Consider the following 18,986-nt stretch of genomic DNA (forward strand, 5'->3'; position numbering starts at 1 on the left):
ATAGAATGGTTTGGGTTGGAAGGGACCTTAAAGATCATCTAGATCCAACCCCCCTGCCATGGGCAGGGACACCTTCCACTAGACCAGGTTGCTCAAAGCCCCATCCAACCTGACCTTGAACACTTCCAAGGATGGGGCATCCACAGCCTCTCTGGGCAACCTGTTCCAGTGCCTCACCACCCTCACAGTAAAGAATTTCTTCCTTACATCTAGTCTAAATCTACCCTCTTTCAGTTTAAAGCCATTACTCCTTGTCCTATCACTACATGCCCTTGTAAAAAGTCCCTCTCCAGCTTTCTTGTAGGCCCCCTTTAGGTACTGGAAGGCTGCTAGAAGGTTGCCCCGGAGCCTTCTCTTCTCCAGGCTGAACAACCCCAACTCTCTCAGCCTGTCCTCATAGGAGAGGTATTCCATCCCTCTGATCATCTTGTGGCCCTCCTCTGGACTCACTCCAACAGGTCCATGTCCTTCTTATGTTGGGGGCCCCAAAGCTGGACGCAATACTCCAGGTGGGGCCTCACAAGAGCAGAGTAGAGGGGGAGAATCACCTCCCTCAACCTGCTGGCCATGCTTCTTTGGATGCAGCCCAGGATACAGTTGGCTTTCTGGGCTGCAAATGCATATTGCCGGGTCACACTGAGCTTCTCGTCAACCAGCACCCCCAAGTCATTCTCCTCAGGGCTGTTCTCAGTCCTCTGATTGCCCAGCCTGTATTTGTGCTTGGGATTGTCCTGACCCACATGCAGGACCTGGCACTTGGCCTTGTTGAACTTCATGAGATTCGCACTCATGAGTTGAACTCATGAGGTTCCAGACACATGCTTAGACTCTGTTAACACTGACAATTACTACCTCCAAACGTAGGGAACGTTCTCAACAAAGTTTCCCAAATTAATGCCTTGCAGTCTCAGTGAAGTGGTATCTTCTAACAAAAAAAAAAAAATATTTCATCCCCAGACCTTCAACCAGCTCTGAAAAGGAGCTTTACTGATTTCAAAATGCATGTACTGCTTTCCAGCTGGATATATAGAGCAGGTTGATGTTGGCACATGTGCTCCACCATTCTGCCCCTTGCTAAGACACGTATTTGGGATTAGTAAGTGGACCCAGTCATCAATCCATTCTCCCTGGCCCCTGCCTCACTTCTTCAATTTCTTTTAATCCTCTGCTTTACTCCAACAAAGGAAGAAAGTGGAAATTTTCCACTACCCCAGTGTCTCGCCCTGAGCTTTCTGGTCCCTTCCTAGGGTGCTCTGCAGTAAATAAAGTTTGCACAGTGACATGGAGATTGGAGGATGTTTGCAGCTGAATAGAGACTGCTGTTCAAGCAAAGGTTGGTCCTTCATTAGATCAGCCCACGGGTGAAATGAAAGTGTGGTGACATTAGTGAACACCCTACTAGAAGCAAAGAAAAGACTGCAGATCCACAGATGAGTCATGAAAGCTGTCTGTTCCAGTGCTCTAATTACATTGCTCATCCAAGAAAAGCCTCTTTTGGAGCCATTAGGTCAGAATCTGTTCTCCCCTAGCTGTAAATCCCTCATAACTCAGTGAAGTCAATCGATTCATATTGGTGTAAGCAAAATCAAGTGCAGTGCACTTGCACAGCCTTTGATCTTTGTGTCTCTCTCTGAACACAAGCTCACAGAATGCCATTAAAGGGACAAGAAACCCGGGCCCCCAGGTCTCACACACGCTGCAGGCACTCTGAGCAGCAAGATTGACATCAAGGACTGCAGCTGGGAAGTGAAGAAGCCAGAGGAGAGACAAAGCCTTCTGTCTCCCCTTCAAGATGAAAGGCTATGGAAGTCCCAGAGGGCCTACGGACACTTGTAAAAGGGTTGGAGCATGTCACATTAAAAGGTTACATACAAAAGAAAATAAATTATCTATCTGTCTACCTATCAATCTACATTTCAGGTAGTACTATCTTTCTAATAGGAAAGCAAACACAGTGAAGCACAGCTCCTGTGGCTCTCCAGCAGACTCAGTGAGCATGCACACCTTTTCTGATACACAGAATTAAAACACTAGAAGACTGAAGACCACCAAAACCAGACACTTCTGTTTCAGGAAATCACCTGAATGAAGAATTCCAAGCAATGGTCCATTTGTCCTAATAGATGTTTCCAGATTCTTCCTCTTCTTCAAAGTCTCTTACCAATGTGGTGTGCAGGAAAACTTGCCAGCCTCTCTTTGGCAAAATGCTCTGCACTGTGAATGGAAGCAAAAGTCACCATTCAAAAGACACAGGATGTTTCCTCAATACCATGTGTATTAGGGAAGCAACCAAAGAACAGCCCTGGGTCACAGGAGCATTTCTTGCTTTTAAATCTAACACAACTTCCACCGAGACAGGTGATGACACAGTCTTCTGGTTGGGAAGATCACCAACTACCTGCTTAGTCTGCAGTCCTGCATCTTGCTTCCTGGATCAATAGGGACATCAAGTTCTCAAAGGCAGAGGAGAAGAGGTAATGCCTTCAGCAGCCAAGAGCAGCTTGACTTGAACAAACTCAATAGAGAAGCCCACAAGAATAGCTTGAATATTACTGATTGTGTTGGAAGACGTGAAGAGTAAAGGAAGAAGGCCATGAGGTTTAGTCTGGAAAGCGTAAGGACATTCCTCCGTCTAGGATTCCCTCCAAGGAGAAGAGCAGCTGAGGAATATAAAGCTTTTACAATGCAGAAAGCTGAAAGGCTGTCCCCTCTTGGACGTCCTGAACCTAACGTTTGTTCTTGCAGTCATTTTTTAAGTCAGTGGAGATGACTCAAGAAAAAAGAGCTTTTGAGGAGTTGTTTCTAATAACATTGTAACACCCATGAATATATATCCATTTTGGATATCTATTTACATTTCTTTGGTTTAGTTAATGGTCTTTCGGGGGGTGGAAGAGGAAAACCTCTTCTGTTATTTTACATGAATCTGTCAGGCCTTCTGTCCCAAACCCTGCATTTAATATAACATCTCCAAGTTCTGAAATGAGGTTCTCTGGGTTATACATTTTCCACAGCACTGAAATGTGCACGGTATGATGGAGACAAAGACAGATATCTGTAATGGCTAATATGGAACTGTATTGATTTTGTTGGTTATATGATGTTTATTTACTTTTTTAAGCCCTGTTTGAGAACATTTTCTGTTCCTTTCAGGCTACTGCCATGTTTTCCATTTGCTACAGGAGCTAATACTGATGCTACACCGTGTGTGTGTGAATTTGTTGGGTGAGTAGGAGGGGATGCTTCCTTCAAAATACAAGCTCTCCAGACCAGATTCTGCACACATGCATCTCAGTTTAAAGCCAACAAATACACCGAAACAACGAAGTTCCACAGGACTTACAGAGAGCAACTGTGATCAGAATCTGTCCCAGTCTCTCAGGATCCACCATTTTTGTCTGTTGGGAAAGACGTAGGTGGTCTCTCCCACTCCCTGTTGATGGAAGGGGGTGGGAACACAATACCACATGAGAATAAAAAAGCAGCTTTACGGTGAACTGATATATGAACAGGAGTTAACAGGGTGGTGGGAAGGGAATGAATCAGCCAGTCCCAGTGAAGACAAAGAAATTTTTCAGACACTACCCTGGATCTCACCCACTCAGACACAGGATCTTTTCTTGGCCTCTGTGATACATCATGTCTTCCTCTCATAAAAATCTAGTATTGCAGTATCAAGAAAACCTATAAAAATGACCCTGCCAGGAGCAGATCAACTGATCCTACACTCAAGCAGTGATGTACAGTCAGTCCATGGGTGCCAAGTGAGCCCAAGGCATCCAGAATTGTTTGTGTGTATATGAAGCCCAGACCAACACTGAAGTCTAGAAATTATGGAACCCAACCAAAGTTTGGGCATCTGCACTTCCAGAATTAGGGAAGAATTCATCCAAGCTATGGAACAGGTAGAAATATATGGTCATAATCTCTCAGTTTATTTCAAGAACGTCATGTACCTATCTCACTCTCATGGTAAAAAACCCAGACTTGAAGTCTATGGAAGGGGAAGCAGGTTTTGGAATACAAAAATGGAGGCTATACAAAGGCTTAGAGGGCTCTTCTGGAAAAAAGTCCATTTGGGCTTAAAATCTGTGTAGTAAATTATCTGTTCTCCCCTTGGTGCAGGCAAGTAATTCCTCTCACTTTAATGGACAATTTTATGGCTGCTAATAACATTTGTAGCTAAGATAATGACAAGGATAATCAAATCCCATGCTTGAGGGCATAAACTGATTGCTGCGGGGGTTAGCAACGAAATCACCATCGCCATATATTGCACAGGTGTATTATGGGATAGATTTCCTTCCTCCAAAGTAGAAAGGCATTGGTGTCTGCCAAGATAACAGATTGGATGATTGTCTGTGTTATGGAAATTGCTGGTTTGTATGCATGGGATTTAGGGAAAGAGGAGAAACCTCTTTGTTTCAGCATGACAGAATTTGTAACCCAAAATGCAAAATGAGCGGGGGTTGCAAGATGCATATTGATGCCTGTTCTAGCAGAACAGCTCTCTTTCTTAAAGGCAAGTTCAGCCTTGACCATAATGAAGTCCACTGCCAGATAGCAAATGTTGCTGTACATTTAGCGCTGTACTCAGAAACATCCATAGAGTGTATAATCCCAGAAGCTGAGGGCTGGGAGAAACCTCAGTAAACTATTATTTGACCCGTTTCAGGATGCTTAGATCCTCAGTCCATCACTTAGGGGTTACTCAACTCAACAGGCAGCTCCTGTATAGCAGCTATCAGCCATCCACTCCTAGGAACACACAGCTTGGAGGGACCTCAACAGGTAACCTAGTCCATGAGGCAGGCTGAAGTATACCAAGCCCATGCATGTTGGACAACTGTTTAACTTGTTCAGATAAATATCTTACTACTGGCACTTTGGAGGTTCCTTACAGATCACGTTACAGCTGTTTTCACAGCTGACAATGAACATACATCTGCCATGCTGAAGAGTAAACCTTGGGTATACGTGTAGAAAAAACTTACCACTGTCCTCTTTACAACAACCTTTCACATATTTGAAGACTTTTATTATTCCTCCCTTCATATATTTCTTTTCCAGACTAAACCATCTCTGTCCACTTCACACTGAATACAGGTCAGGTTTTCTCTTAGCATTTTGATTTTTCTCTTCCTTCTCAAAACATGGTGTGCCCAAAACTGGACCCAGTTTTCAAGCTGAAGCCTTACCAATACCAACAAAACAGAATTAACTACCTTCTGTAACTTATATCCAACTCTTGCCTGTTTTGAACAATTCACACCATAGACTCATATTTAGACTGCAATCCACTTTATCAGCATGATGTTGCAGTACTTGCATTGTCAGTTCATATCATTTTTCTATGTGTACATTTGATGTCTCCTTCTGCAGTGTAGTACTTTGCACTTGTCTTTACTGAATTTCATCACATTGATTTCAGACCATTTATCAAAATCATTTTGTGTTATGCTCCCCCCCTCCAAAGCGCTAGCCACCTCTCTCACAATTCATATGTGTACTCTCTGTTCTATCAGCCAAGCCATTAATAAGAAAATTGAATAGTACCAACCACAAGACAGACCCTTGTAAGACTGTACATGTTATGTCCATCCAATTTGACAGAAAACTAATGACAAATATTTTTGCTTTTTTTTTTGTCCTGCTGTGAAATTATATGGTGGCAGATTTAGCAGGGGGCAACTGGGTTTGTATTTTCTGCCCCACTTACAACCCCCTGCACAGTCTACGTGCTTTTCAGACATGGTAAGTTCAGCCACAGTGCAACCTCTAGTCCACAGTGCGTGTGCATCCAGACCTTGCACCCACCTGTGGCAATTCAATCCAGTTTATGTTTTTCTACTGTAATTATGAGAACTCAATGCTATTATAATGCCACATACTTAATAAACGTCACCATCTACTGCTCCCCCACTATCAGCTTTCTATTGAAAAAAAAACAACCCAGAGAAGTCCAATGTGAGTTACTCAAGAAAAATTTGTGTTTGTTCCAGCTTGTCCCTTGTTATCCCCTAGGTACTTTCACGCTGATTGTTTAACAGCTTGGTCAAATATCTCTCTGAGTATCAAATTAAGGTTGACTGAGCATTAACTCCCCATGTTCTCTCCTGTCCCTTTTTTAAAGATAGGCAGCATGTTTGTTTTTCCCTGCAACAGCCACTGGTAGAGCTGTTCAAACAGCAGCCATAAAAAACTGGTGACACTGCTGACAGTGAACAGTTGCTGCTCAGAGAAGAGGTTTGATTCTTATCCAGATATTCAGCTGGAGACAAAATTGTAGGATGCACTGATAAGCCCTCAGGGAAGCAAGAACCTTCAGCAAAAAAGGACAAGATAAACTCACATAGATACCAAGCAAGATCCAAGACAAACTTCAAACAGCCTGTGTGTGTACAGAACCATTAAAAATAAGGCAGGAGAAGGCCAGTCCATACCTTGCCGCGAGGCAGGACAGTATGCATAGGTCATTCTTGACAGATGCTTGTCTATCCTGTTCTTCAAGACCCAGCAAAGAAGAGCCCACACCCTCCCCAGGCCATGTATTTCAGTGTCTCACTAGTATCATTGCTAGAAAGATTTTTTTCTTTGTGGCCACTCTAACGCTTCCTTGCTGTTGTTTAACAGCTTTTCTTATTCACCGTACCACACTCAAGTTCTTCAGGAACAGACCATAGCTTTGGTCAGATTTGAAAAGCTCCCCAGGCTGGATTCTTTTCAAAGAGATCATGGAAATATTTTTTAACTGCTCATGACCCAACCTGCAGTCAAGTTTCAGCTAGTCATCCGAATCAGAACCACAGACGCTCAAGAGCCAGCAACTTCTATTGTGATACCTATCATTAGATACTCAGAGCCAAGCTTGCAACCCATGCATCTACCGCTTCAGTACCACCAGCCTTTACTGTGGCCTATCCTGAGAAAAGAAAAACCTCCTGAAACCTTTAAAAAAGAAATCTATGTCATACCAAAATGCCAGCAGCTGACCTACCTACATCATAAGGACACTGACTTCAAACATCATACAACAACAGCAATGAAGTAAGACTGAGACTTTATGAAAAATTATTGCTGGTGCCAGTCCAAGTCAAACCAGAGCTGAAGGCAACCCATACAGATTAAGCTATCACAAGCATAGGAGCAGTATGAGGGTTTCTAAATGAAAATATAATTGGGGGTGGCTATTTGGGAAGAAAACAAAAATGAAGCCATTCTGAATCATACCTAGCACTTCTCAAGCATTAAAATAAACCTCTTGGATGTGCAGTACATTCATGAACCGACTTGTAACACTGCTAATTTGCCTCTGCTGGCCTACATTAGTAGGTATCAGCTTATGCTGTTTCCTCTGACTGGCAGAGTGAGCTCATTAGGGCAAACACATTGCTACTAAAGTCCTAATTGTTTTGAAAACTGCCCTTTAAATAACAGGCCTTTTACTACTGGGCAGGATCTGTTTTAAGAGCAAATCATGAGCTTAAGCTTTTGCTGCCAAAAGACTGGATGATCATGTATTTGTTTGTCAGACAAAAATACCAGAAAAGAATGCAAAAGCCGATAGGGCATCAGTACAGACTGAACAGCTACCATCTCCCTCCTCTTCTTGGGATGTTCATTCCTACATGAAATAGAAAAGGAGGGGAGAAACTCTGAAGGAGAAAGTTTGAGAAGATCACTGAATTATTAATATATCAGTTGAAAGGTCAACTGAAGAATTCAAGTCAAATCACTGGGATTTCCAGGTGCTTCCAATGGCACAGATCCAGTGTTGCTGTTTTAACTATCAGTTGCCTAGAACTAGCTTTATCTCATTTCTAACACACCTAAGTAATATTGAAAAAAAAAAAAACCTGCAATGATAACTCATATTTGGTGTCCAGGAGCAAACAAATAGTAGATCAGGGACTTTGATGGAGGATGTGTCAGAGTGATGGTGGGTAGATCCCTTCAAATGTTGGGAGAGACTCTCACTCCCCAAATGTTGGTCCCCGGACTTCCACATCCCAAAATATGCTTTTTTCCTCTTTGGCAGTCTAGGGCAATCCAGGTTTTTTGACAGCCTAGTATATGTAACGATCCTGAATAATGCTGAAGGGGCATCCTTCTACTGCTTCTAGTCCTCAGCAGAAAATACTATATGCTTTATCCTGTAAGGAAGTCTTCTAAAACTCCTGGTCTACCTCTGGAAGCCCAAGAAGTTCCCAAAGGCCAGAAAAACTGTGGGGAAGCACTGAGACTTCAAGTCACCTCTGCAAGTATGAGGTGTTTCTCTGATGCAAGATTGTAATGGCGAGTTCAATCATCTTTATTTCATGAACAGTTTTAAAACATTTCAGATGCAGTATCTCCACATCCTTCCTGCTGCTGAAGTTCATTTTATTGCAGGTCCCCTAGTTTCTAGAGACAAGGTAACCTAAGTACCAAACTGCAGATTTTTAAAAATTATTACTGCCAATAACACTACTTTCACTGAGCGAAGTCAGACCTGTTTCACCATACAGTCCAAACTATTAGCAGCTAACAGCAACTGTTCATTAGTTCAAGTAATGGAGGCCTAGACATTTGAAACAAGAGTATTCGACACCTTTTCCTACTGTGTCTGGTCCTGAAAAGTTCCAGATGGATGTGAAATGCAGCAAAGTGACAACTCAAAACTCCAGGTGGTCACAGGTTTGTTACAATAGTTAATTTCTGATACAGTTCCCATAGCAATAGCCTATGATGGTTTAAACACATAGAAGGAGGACATCCTCTCTAGAGGACATCAAAAGAAAAGAGAGTGGAAGAAATAAAACATTCCATCTGCACCCAAAACACCTCTGTAATGAGTTAATGGTAGCGTGCATCAGAAATTGCTGACAGTGCCAATTGCCTTGGGAATAGATCTCTTTTATTTCTACCTTCCCTTCAATATGCCAAGAATATCCCTAAATTGGGAGTCTTCGAACACTTCCTCGCAGCTAATCTCCTGCGCTATACAATTAGAGAGAGCTGCTGCAGGTTTCATTCATCAATCTCTGCCCTAAAGCTCTCTGTGAAATTTTCCTGTCTGAGAAGACTCACGCAGCTAGCAAAGGGAGCGATCCTCTTCTGTGACAGGAGAGCAAGGAGACAATCAACTTCCCATTAGATACCTTTTAACCCCACTACTTGCCTGCTTTTCTCTGAAGCTCTTCTTTCTTACTGGTGCAGGGAATTGAAAGGACAATATAGCCTATTCCCTCCTAATCATCCTAATAAGTAACAAATACATGAGCCCTTAATAGAGATATATCTTTCACTGACATGCCCTAATCATCTCCATAATGAAAGCAGTTAAAGCTGATACTGAACCCTTTAACCAACTGATGACTGCATAAGCCTCTTGTGGCAATTGGCCAGACATTAAAAAAAAATGGTCACTTAACTCCTTAAAAAGAAAAAAACTACTACAAAACTTAGGAGGTTCTTCCCCCGAAACAGAAAAGTAAGCGTACATTACAATTTAAAAAAAAAAAAGGCATCTCAGTGGATCAGTGGAGGTTGTTAACTGTCTGGCAGCAATGAAAGAAAGCAAAACAAATTAAAAAAAATACCACCAAAACAAATAAATAGAATAAAAAGCATCAACATTCTTCATCAAGATTTCTCTTTGCTTGAAGTTTAAGGTATGCAGTGGGCATGTGGTTTAGCCTTTCACTTTCAATTAAAAAAATCAAAATCAGTATAAATGCCAAAGTCAACATACACTTTGACTCCATAAACTCTGTTTCCTTCATTATTAAAAAAAATTATCTGAAAACTGCTATTACAGGTATTTTCCAGGAGTTGGTTTTCTACAGAATACAGCTCCTTGCATTGTACAATTCATGTCAAATAATGCCCTGATTCAAAACTACTATGACTCAAAATGTTCTCTCCATTATTTTCATCAGACTTTGGATCAGGCCTTAATTTCTGGGGTTTTTTTTCCTGATATCTCCTAATCCATTGTACTGGATTTGCATGACAAGGTTTTGGTAGTGGGGCGGCTACAGGGGTGGCTTCTGTGAGAAGCTGCTGGAAGCTTCCCCTATGTCCGACAGAGCCAATGCCAGCCAGCTCCAAGATGGACCCGCCACTGGCCAAGGCCAAGTCCATCAGCCACAGTGGTAGTGCCCCTGGGAGAACAGATTTAAGAAGGGGAAAAAAAAATGCAGCGGGAGAGGGGAGTGAGAACATGTGACAGAAACAGCCCTGCAGACCCCCAGGTCAGTGAAGGAGGGGGAGGAGGTGGTCCAGGCGCCGGAGCAGAGATTCCCCTGCAGCCCGTGGGGAAGACCACGGTGAGGCAGGCTGTCCCCCTGCAGCCCAGGGAGGTCCACGGTGGAGCAGATCTCCACCTGCAGCCCGGGGAGAGAGGACCCCATGTTGGAGCAGGGGGATGCCCAGAGGAGGCTGTGACCCCATGGGAAGCCCGCGCTGGAGCAGGCTCCTGGCAGGACCTGCTGACCCATGCAGAGAGGAGCCCATGTTGGAGCAGGATTTCTGGCAGGACTTGGGACCCCATGGGGGACCCGCACTGGAGCAGTCTGCTCCTGAAGGACTGCAGCCTGTGGAAGGGACCCACCCTGGAGCAGTTCATGAAGAACTGCAGCCCGTGGAAAGGACTCACATTGGAGAAGTTCGTGGAGAACTGTCTCCCGTGGGAGGGACTCCACGCTGGAGCAGGGGAAGAGTGTGAGGAGTCCTGCCCCTGAAAAGGATGGAGCAGTAGAGACAACGTGTGATGAACTGACCGTAACCGCCATTCCCTGTCCCCCTGCACCGCTGTGGGGGGTATGTAGAGAATTCGGGAGTGAAGCTGTGCCTGGGAAGAAGGGAGGGGTGGGGGGAAGGTGTTTTTAAGATTTGGTTTTATTTCTTATTATCATACTCTGATTTTGATTGGTAATAAAGTAAATTACTTTTTCCCAAGTCAAATCTGTTTTGCCTGTGATGGTAATCCCTGTCCTTATCTCGACCCAGAAGCCTTTCATTATATTTCCTCTCCCCTGTCCAGCTGAGGAGGGGAGTGATAGAGCGGCTTTGGTGGGCACCTGGCATCCAGCCAGGGTCAACCCACCACATGCATAGACCCTCTCACTTTAATCAAAGAAACTACCATAGCTACACCACCAACAATATCAATATTAGTTGTAGCTAATCAAGTCACAGACACCTGGTAGGGTATAGGTAACCCGGGGGAAGGACTTTATCCATACATTTTAACTTGAAGTCAGTAGATTCCATAGACTATAATCCACAGAAGGTAACAAATTCAAATTAATTTGCATTGCAGCAATCTACGTATGTGAAATTTCGCAATTAGTCCATGGCTTCACTCAAAAATATCCACGAGCCAAAAAGAGATGAACAGGCCTGCTACACACAACAAACATCTGTTGCAAGTCCACAGTAACTTCTTAGTTCAACTTAGAAGCAGCAAGGACTCTTACTGATTAGTTCTGCATCACCAGCAAGCGTCCTTGCTAACATCTGTTACAGGGGAAGGGGATACTTCATGCGGCCTTTATCTGGATCCAGTCAAGGATCTTCAGTAAAATCCATAGAAACTGGGTACCTAAAAACCTAAAAGGCCTTTGACAGAAGATGCATAGTAATAACAGAGATAATTACTAAGAACTGTGTATGCTCCTTCATGTAATAAAGGTCTAGGTTCTGCTATTATTGCATGTCAGAAGACCTAAGCTGCAGGAGTTTTCTAAAATCACTTTGAATTCATTATAGATCTTTGCCTTTGGTTCATCTTCACTGTTTAATCTGGCTATAAACTAATGCCATGTGGTCTGAAAGACAGAGAAGTGAGCTGTTTGGCAATTAGAAATAGTTCCCAACCTGAATCTTCAGAAACTCATTTTATCTTCTTGTCTCTAAATTGAGGATAATTTTTACACAGAGGTGTTGTGAAGATGAATCACCTAATGTCAGTACAGCATTCTGAATATAAAGTGCTGTGTAACTACAGCTCAAAGCCATAAGCATGGCTTTCAGCATTTATGAAGGAATATGCTCTGGCATTGAAGGAACTAAGCACCTCAGCTCAGATTGCCTTCAAGGGAAGACAACAGCATTCTGGTCCTTGCTTTGTGCCAGACCAGCAGCGTCTGTCCCAAAATCCATGGTGTCCAAAAGGCAAGCTCTCCATTAATCATTTTTTCTTTAGAGCAGGCCTCAGAGTTCTGATGCTGTTCCCAGAGAAAGCAAAAGGGTTTTTATTCTTTTTAGTTGAAGCAGGCATAAGCCCATAGCTATCAGCTAAACTTCTTCCCTTATTCTTAGTCTAGAACACCTCTTCTCCCTCCCAATTCCACCCTGTAAATTTCTGCTTGCCATCCTTGTATCAGCAAGATAATTTTCTTCTTCAGCTAACTTCTTTCCCATAAGACTCACCAACACCTCTAACTTGTAGCCTCGTCAGTGGGTAAACACAGATATTTCTATGCTGACACTTGCAAAGGTACATAAATGGTTTTACTGCATAGAAAAATAATCAGTAAGCAAAGACCATATAGTGGAGAAAATGGAATTTCAAAGATCTTCGGGTTTCTATCTCAAGAAGAACAACATAGCCCAGGAACTATTAGAGCTCAAGACATGGAAAAAGGAAGATTCAGAAAATCATAGAACATACGGCTGATAAAGGCTTAAAGAGGTCAGCCAGTCCATCTTCCTCCCCAAAGGCAAAAGCAGCTGTAATTCAACCACTCCTGACAGATTTTTGTCTAAACTCTTTTTAAAATGCTCCAGCGATGGAGATTCCACAGTCTCCTTATGCAATCTCTTCCAGCACGCAACCACCCTGACAGGTGGAAAGAGTTTCCTCGTGCCTAATCTAAATCTCACTTGCCTCAGTTAAAGAAAGAAGTTATGAATAGTTAGGAGGAAATGAAAGAGCACCAAATCCTAAGAAACTACAGGACAGTAATTTCTCAAGCCTGGTTACGCTAAGGAAATCTGCTGACACCATCACCCAGCTGAGTAGCTAGAGGTTTCTCGATGCTTCCCCCAAACTGTTTTCAGACTTTTACTGGATATTGCATTTGCACTGCCAGTAAGCCATACAGTGGGAAGTAGCAGTTCAGCATCAGTCTGAGCTGTGTTTTTGCCTTGCTTATCAGTGATTTTTAAAAAACTTTTGCTAATGTGCCTCTGGCAGGAATGTGAGGTATCATTGCAAAACCAGTTTTCAAGAACTCAAGAACTGTTTCTATGAACATGTGAGCAAAGTAGCCACAAAGTCCTCTCTGTGTTAGCAGAACACTATTTTGGATATTTTTTTTTTTAAATCTCCATGAGACAAAGAATATAGTGTGAGAAGATCTTGCAGAATATTTTAGTTATGCAGGGGAGCAAAACCCTACGCACAGTTCATCTTCACGCAGCTTGCTGAAGCTGACCTCCTCCTTGCCTGGGAGATACCACCAACAGATATTCAAATCCTGATCATCCAGTATTCTCTGCTGAAGCTTCAGACCGTGTGAATGAATAGATTCATTACTTCAGTGCATCTACAAGCAATCTTGCTCTCTACTTTCATGTGAGTTTATTAATAATAGAGTGGCTTTCATCTACTCTGTGCTGGTTTGGTTTTGTATATGAGATATGACCTTCATGACCCTGGAAAGTCATGAATGCAGCAGTTAATTGACCAAAGCATTGGTATCTTTATTCTCTATCTTTCCCTTTTCATGTCTTGTTTTCTTCCTTTCTTTTCTTTCTTTCCATTGCAAATTGTCCATCTGTCATGATTCCCTACTCAAAGCTTTTCAATGGACTGCCTTTAAACATTACAATCCATCAAAACCCAAGAGCAGACTCAAAACAACAGACGCTGGTCTTAAAGGAGGAGCAATACTGACAAAATAATTCACAGGTGAAAACACTTATGTCTTTTTCTAACTCAAATTAGAGACATCACAACACTACCAGCTTGGTATTTTTATACCCATTTTACAGAAGGGTAAAATGATGCAGAGAAAGGATACGGAGACTTAACTACTGTCTTGAAATGGATTTAAGCACGTGTTTGCTTAGCTCATTAATGCAGGTTCAAATTCCCTGTCAGGCCACCGTCTGCCAAAAATATGCAATCTCCTCATCTGGACATAGACAGTTCCTGAGTGTTTAGCTACTCAGTAGCCAAACAGCTGTCAACAGGTGGATATTCCGTTCACCATTACAGGTATTGGACCACATTCTTAAAAAACATTTTGTCTGTGTTCACCAGGATAGTTCAGTCACTGCTTGTAGTAGGTTTGAAATTGAAAACAAAGGCCTAAAACTAGAAAAAGAGCCTAGCAATTGACAGTACACAGTGTCTTAATTTTTCTCCCCTTACAGTCACTTCTCAGGAAAAAATAAATAAATAAAAATCCTCAATCTGTTTGTTGTTTCAGTTCATTTTAGGGTGACATAAACAGCTTTCAGTTCTTTACATTCTGCACAAGCCTCCAGAAATATTCAGTGTTTACTAGAGCTTGGTGGTGTTAAATCAAGTATGACTATCACCCTTTAAGGCCTAAATGATGGAGCGATATGAATACCAATAACACATTTTGACAGTGTTGACACCTGCTTATATAGAAGCAGTTTACTCACTCTTATAAACCTGTAGGAAAGGGCACTGAAACTTAGTAGGAATCCTAGGAATTACCTTTTATTTTCAAAAGTTGGTGTTTTCATTCATTGTATCCAGCCTCTTGATGAACTCTGTGGCGTATTCTACAGTGTATCTCATAAAAGACAAGTAGCTGGATGGAGAACTTGATTAAATCACTCTCTAACATCATTTTGGCTGTGTAACTGGAAATGGCTGTGTAACTGGAAATGGATAGGAAATGATACTAGCTAACTGTGGAGTGAGAACAATCCCGAAATAACTCAGCAACTGGTGAGAGCCAAAAACAGCTTATTACTTCTTTTTGATCACCTAAAAACTTTCACAGAATTCAAACATGACCAAAACTTCGTGAAAGCTGAGTATTTTTCTTCCGCTAATGGATTTTAAGAGCAGACTCATTGAATGTTGTAGCACCTGAGGTTGTCAATTTTTTCTGGTTGGGTCAGGTTTTTTTAAAAAAAAAAAAAAGAAAAAAACCCAACATTGCACCTGGGGAGTAGGAAAAAATGCTGCGTGGCAGGTGAAGAAAACTGTTTCCATTTACTTGATCAGCCCTGGCTTCTTTGTTCAGTACTCAGCTTGACAAGTGAGCAGCGACCCCCTGCCACCCTCTAGTAACAGCCAAAAGCCAGAGAGCGGAGGAAACGTGAGAGCTGACCAAATCTCAGCGCTTCGCCTCGCACGGGAGGCTTTCAGTTTCGCACCCTCCCTTCCAAACAGGTCTCTAACGAGGTGTTTGCACAGGAAGCAACAAGCCGCGGAGGTTGCCCGACCGCCGCGGGGAGGCCGGCGCTGGCGGCGGGGAGGCGGCGACCGGCGCGGCCGGCGGGAGCTGTCCCTTCAGCACCACCGCCCGCCCCGCCCGCCCCGCCCCGGGCCGCCCGGGCAGCGCCGCGCTCCCCGGCTCCGGCGGCGAAGAGGCGGTCTCTGCCAGGCTACCGATGGCCGCCGGCTCGTGGTCCGTGGCCAGAGATAAACGCCTTTGATGCAGTTAGAGCCACGGTAGTTTAAATCAACGCAGCGAAGAGGTAATCGCTTCAGACATGTTGCCAGCGCGGCGATATCGAGGAGAACAATTAAGTTGGACATAAATGAGTCTGCTATCGTATGCATATTGCTAGGCTTTGCGGTCCGCTGATTCCTATCGTGCTCCTCTGAAGAGAAGTTTTGTGGAGAGAGATGTACGACTCTAGATTAGGCAACGGAGGTTTTTATTCACCCCGCTTTAAAAATCAGCCTGCGATGGTTAGTTAGACGCACTTTTGCAGGAGCACCTACTGACTACAGCACGTTCACTAACGCATAGACCACTGCATGTGCTTCTTGAAGTCTGGCTGGAAGGTTTCAGCAGGAGAAGGAACTGTATGTGAGAGCGAACACAGTCAGATAAAAAGTAAGAACCACCACAAAAGATTAATATGAACATTTAAGATCACTGCCCTGTGCAAGAAACACAGAGAAGAAATCTTCTCTTATTTTCCTGAGAAGTTAAACATAGAAAGTCATTTTTTCCCTCTGTGAACCAAATTATTATAGGATAAATAAGAAATTAAAGAAAAACCTTCCATGCTCACTTTTACAGACTACCAGTAGATCAGATAACATCTCAAAGCTACTTTAGTACTGAAGAGATGATACGCAAAATAGAAGTGCGTTTGGCAAGATGCGGATAGTAACTATTAATAAACTTTTGAAAGACGGATCACATATCCTCCTGGAGCAGAGTTTCCCAAATGAACAACCATTAAAGAATGTCTGTCTTTCTGCACCATTCTTTATTATCACTCTTCCTCCCAGTGGTTCCCCGTTGCTATACACATTTTAAATTTAAACAATTCTGACATCCCAAAGTGCCCCTGCCTACAGAAATGCATGCTATCCTCTGCACGCTGAGGCGCTCCCAGCTTCCTAAACAAATCCCAGATCTTTGTAGGAGAAAATGATGAAGCTTCCCAAGCAAGTTGTACTTGTTTCCAGGTAAAATACAATCGAAACAGCAAACTACTGTAAAAACAGCCCTTTCTACCCGTCACGACTGAGCTTAAGAATGCAGAAAGTATTGCAGCCACCTCTTGAGGCAGGAGTATAGGGCACCGTGAGTACACAGGCGTGTGTGTGGAAGCCTTGTTGTAATCCAGAGGGGCATGACAGTCCGGTATTCACTTTGTACACATAAACGACAAGAGACAGACCGAGGAAGAGAGGATCAGTGACCAAAGGAGGAAGGAGAGGTCTGAGATCACAATGAACAGCAGGAAATCTACATCATCAGCCAAAGTTACATTCTACTTTATATTCTATAGCCTATTAATATATACATTTTATATAAATATATCTAATAACAGAAGAGGAAATTATCCCTTAAAAATCTTATCTTTGTAAGGGCAAATAGGCTTTATGCTGTCAGATGGTCTTTCAAAGGAAATTTTTTACTGCCCCAGGTATAATATAGTCAAACACAAACATAAGTAGACACTGCTCAAAGGGCAGCGGACAGCACGTTCTGCTGAAAACTGTCAGCATCTTCAGGTGGCAATGTGCAAATTTCTTGTAACAAGCCCTAAATGGTAAAAAGATCGAGTCCTTCTGTGTTAGTAAGAGAGCTAGTCTTTCGTGTCCTGTTCAATATAATGCACTATCAAACAGCCACTGAGCTAGAGGGGTCTTTTCAGATCCCCCCAGATGTTGGGGGGAACATCTAGAAGTGCTGGGAGAAGAACGTTACCAACTGCCTCAGCAAATGCACCTTAATGAAAACAAAACCAGGAAGAACAAACCTGCTCACCAAGCAAAAGCCAGAGTTGTAGCACAGTTCTGCGTGCACTCTGCAGCCTCTAGTTACCGTGGTATTTATTTTTATGGCAGGGAAGCAAACTTTATGTGAAACGCTTGGCTTTAGCTGCGGGAAGCAGAGAATTACAAAATGACAGCCTGTGGCTGTGTCCACTAACTGTCCCTTGACCATCCTGGGAAATGGCACGGTCGAGAAGCTGGGCAGTGCGGCTGTGACAGTGGGCATCGTTTTGCCTGTCAGACCGTGTGCCCACAAAGAGGAGACGCAGGCTGTGACCTGTTGGCACATCAGACACTCCAGCCGCAATAAAAACTTCAGGAACGCGTCGGGAATGCCCAGGAGAGGCCCCGTGATGGGACCGCAGCTGTGGGAACCCCCACGACAGCCCTTGCCAACGCCAAAACAAAGTTTGCGAAAGCAGGACTACGCTTGGCTACATCAAGGACTTTCCCAGCTGACCCAGTTCCCGTGCCCTCATCGTTTTCATCCTCATCCAACTGCCTTTTGCCTAAGTTTTCCCCGTGTCTCTTAAGCTAAGGTGCAAGGAGGAGCACGGCAACGGAGCCTCCTTCTTCCTGAGGGGAACCCCAGGAGAGTGTCTCCCCGCCTCTTCTCTTCTCCTCCTTGCCACCCAAGCCACAGCTCGATGGTAGCCACCTGGCCAGCACCAATCCCCCCACCAGGCCAGCCCCACTCCTCTCCAGTCCCACCCAGGGGACACAGGCTCCATCTCCAGGGGAAGAGGTGTGGGACACACCAAGTCCAACAAGTGCCCGTGAAGAGCAATGAATTACATAAGACGGGAGGAAAGCCAAAAAAACTCATGCAGCACTTAACCCTTTGCATGCCACGCCCCCCCTGCCCCGCTCCCTTTCTCCCAACCAGGGGGGCTTTTGCCCCGGCCCCGGCCCTGGGCCCGGAGGGCCTCCCCGAGGCGAGACACTCACCGATGGTCGTGATGACCGTGATGGCAAAGTAGAAGGAGCCGGCAAATTTCCACTGGACGCCGGCCCGGTGCGGCTCGGACTGCATGATCACCAACTCCAGCTGCCGGTAGTCCTCGCTGGTGATGTTGTACTTTCCTTTGAGCCGGATCTCCTCGGCTTTGAGTTTCTCCTCCTCCCGCATCTCGTTGTCGGACTCCAGGGCATCAAAGACGGCGGCCCCGACCAGCAGGTAGGTGAACGTGCAGATGATGAGGGACAGGGTCCGCACGTTCTGCCTCTTCATGGCCGCCAGCAAGGGGCGAGTGAGGGGACCATGTCCCCCCCTGGCCGCCCGGGGATCCGACAGGCCGCAGCAGCCGCAGCAGGGGGGCAGCTGCCGGGGGGGCTGGCGGCGCCCGCCGCCGCCGCTGCCGCCGCCGCTCCGGGGCAGCTTGCGCTGCGGCGGCGGCCGCTCTCCGCCCGCCTGCTCGGGCTCCTGGGAGGAGGAGAGGCACAGGAGGCTGCTGGAGCGCCGAGACCAGGTGCCCTGGAGCCGGGAAACTCTGCGCAGGACCTGCCCAAACCAAGCCGTCCCAGTGCGCAGGGCCATCCAGGGCAC

At 44.4% G+C, this 18,986-nt stretch overlaps 1 protein-coding gene across 1 annotated transcript in view; it reads right to left on the reverse strand.

The window, feature by feature from the left end:
• Positions 1-18,986, reverse strand: part of KCNK9 (potassium two pore domain channel subfamily K member 9) — an 89,253-nt gene extending 70,267 nt beyond the window's left edge. Inside the window, exon 1 of the mRNA XM_052788528.1 lies at positions 18,389-18,986. Within this exon, the coding sequence (XP_052644488.1) occupies positions 18,389-18,977 (589 nt within the window). The 5' untranslated portion in view covers positions 18,978-18,986. The remainder of the gene's footprint in view (positions 1-18,388) is intronic.

The sequence above is a fragment of the Harpia harpyja genome, chromosome 5 (genome assembly GCF_026419915.1).
Source record: "Harpia harpyja isolate bHarHar1 chromosome 5, bHarHar1 primary haplotype, whole genome shotgun sequence".
Taxonomy (NCBI): domain Eukaryota; kingdom Metazoa; phylum Chordata; class Aves; order Accipitriformes; family Accipitridae; genus Harpia; species Harpia harpyja.